The sequence below is a fragment of the Eimeria tenella genome, genomic scaffold (genome assembly GCF_000499545.2).
Source record: "Eimeria tenella Houghton genomic scaffold, Eth_scaff4029, whole genome shotgun sequence".
In the NCBI taxonomy this organism is placed as follows: domain Eukaryota; phylum Apicomplexa; class Conoidasida; order Eucoccidiorida; family Eimeriidae; genus Eimeria; species Eimeria tenella.
Window position 1 is genome coordinate 1 of NW_013544943.1, and position 1890 is coordinate 1890.

General features: G+C 52.8%; 1 protein-coding gene across 1 annotated transcript; it reads right to left on the reverse strand.

The window, feature by feature from the left end:
• Positions 1 to 645: 645 nt before the first annotated feature.
• Positions 646 to 1671, reverse strand: ETH_00043725 (choline/ethanolamine kinase, putative; the record flags this gene model as incomplete). The annotated part of the gene is made up of 4 exons (XM_013379821.1): positions 646 to 700; positions 925 to 981; positions 1234 to 1289; positions 1511 to 1671. Coding segments are annotated over 4 exons (329 nt in total), but the record flags the coding sequence as incomplete, so codon positions are not given.
• Positions 1672 to 1890: the final 219 nt, after the last annotated feature.

Genomic DNA, 1890 nt, shown 5'->3' on the forward strand with positions numbered 1-1890 from the left:
CAGGGCCCCCTGGGGGGCCCCCAGGGGGCCCCCCAGCAGGGGGGAGGCTTTCGAAACCCTATAGGGTCTGGGTCTAGCCACTTCAGCGAATTTTGACTCCAAACCCTAAACCCTAAACCCTAAACCCTAGCGCTATGGGGGGCCTGTACAGTGCAAGCCTTCGAAAGGGGCAAAAGAATTCAGCCAGAGGAAAATCCTTGAGGCCGCGGGACGGCGGGAAGCCAAACCCTAAATTGGGGTTTAGGGTTTCGGCCCAGCGTTGGCACAAAACACCAACTAGAAACGATAAATGGTTTTGCTGATTTGCTGCAGCAGCAAACTTATTTGAAACTCTGACTTATAATTAATTTTCTTTACACAGCAGCTGCAGCAGCAGCAGCAGCAGGAACACCGGAAGCTGCGAGCTGTATAGATTTCACGCACTGCCATCAGCCACTTTTGCAGCTCGAGGGTTTAGGGTTTAGGGTTTAGGGTTTGCGGCGCCTAGGCCGCCCCAGCCAAACCTTTCTACTACAAAAAACACAGCGAAAGCCGCTCGCAACACACGCGAGGGTTTAGGGTTTATAAGCGAGGGTTTGGGGATTACAAACGAGGGTTTAGGGTTTGCACGCGAGGGTTTAGGGTTTCGAGATGAGAGTTTAGGGTTTAGATAATGCCACTCGCCAACATCTCCTTTTTCTTCTCGCTGTAAAGCTCTAGCCTGCAGCCGCATAGAACAAACCCTAAACCCTCGCCAAACCCTAACCCCTCGCCAAACCCTAACCCCTCGCCAAACCCTAAACCCTCGTCAAACCCTTAAGCTGTGCCCAACACTAAACCCTCAGCGAACCCTAACGCCCCTCAAAACCCTAGACTCCCGCCGTAAACCCTCGCTAAACCCTAAACCCTCGCCAAACCCTAAACCCTCGCATGCACAACCCTCACCTAGTTTTGGCGTAGTCAAGATAAGAGAAGGACTCTGGGTCTTCAGGCACCTTTGTCCTGAACAAAACCCCAAACCCCGAAAGGGTTTAGCTAGGGTTTAGCTAGGGTTTGGCTAGGGCTTAGCTAGGGTTTGGCTGGGGTTTAGTTAGGGTTTGGTTGGGTTTAGCTAGGGTTTAGCATTAGGGTTTAGCGTTTACAAATAGCTCTGCGTCGATTTGTTGCGGCTATTCATTAGGGTTTAGGGTTTAGAGTTTAGGGCTTACGGAGAGTGGATTTAAAATTAGGGTTTAGGGTTTAGGGTTTGCTCACCGAACGATTGACCAGAAAGCCCAGACTAAATGAGACACCAACATCATGTGCTCCACCTGAGGAAAGCACCCCAAACCCTAAACCCTAAACCCTAAACCCTAAACCCTAGACCCTAAACCCCAAACCCTAGACCCTAAGCCCTAAACCCCAAACCCTAAACCCTAATCCCGAAATCGCAGCCCCGGTCGCGCCCCCCTGCGGCTGCCCGCCTCCCTGCAGGCGCGCTGGCGCCGCTGAGGGTTTAGGGTTTGGGATTTAGGGTTTAGGGTTTGCTTACGACAACGTAGAAGCGGTTGAGGGTTTCCTGAGTCACAAGTTTTTCTTTAAGATGAGATAAACCCTGGCGGGCAATGGTCTGGTGTATGTACACCTCAATCAGGTGTCTGCGCAGCTCCTCGTTCGGCATTTGCTGCGGCAGGTAGCTGTAGAAGGGCCACTCTGCAGCAGCAGCAGCACCCCAAACCCTTTTTTAGGGTTTACGCTTTGGCGTCCCAAGCCTAGCGTTTAGGGTTTAGCCCTTGCGGTCTAGGGTTTAGCGTTTGGTGCCCCCCGCAGCCGAGCCTTGGGCCTAGGGTTTCGACCCCGCCCACGCCACCCCCGCGACCTAGGGTTTAGGGTTTAGGGTTTAGGGTTTACGAGGGTTTGCGTTGTAGTCTA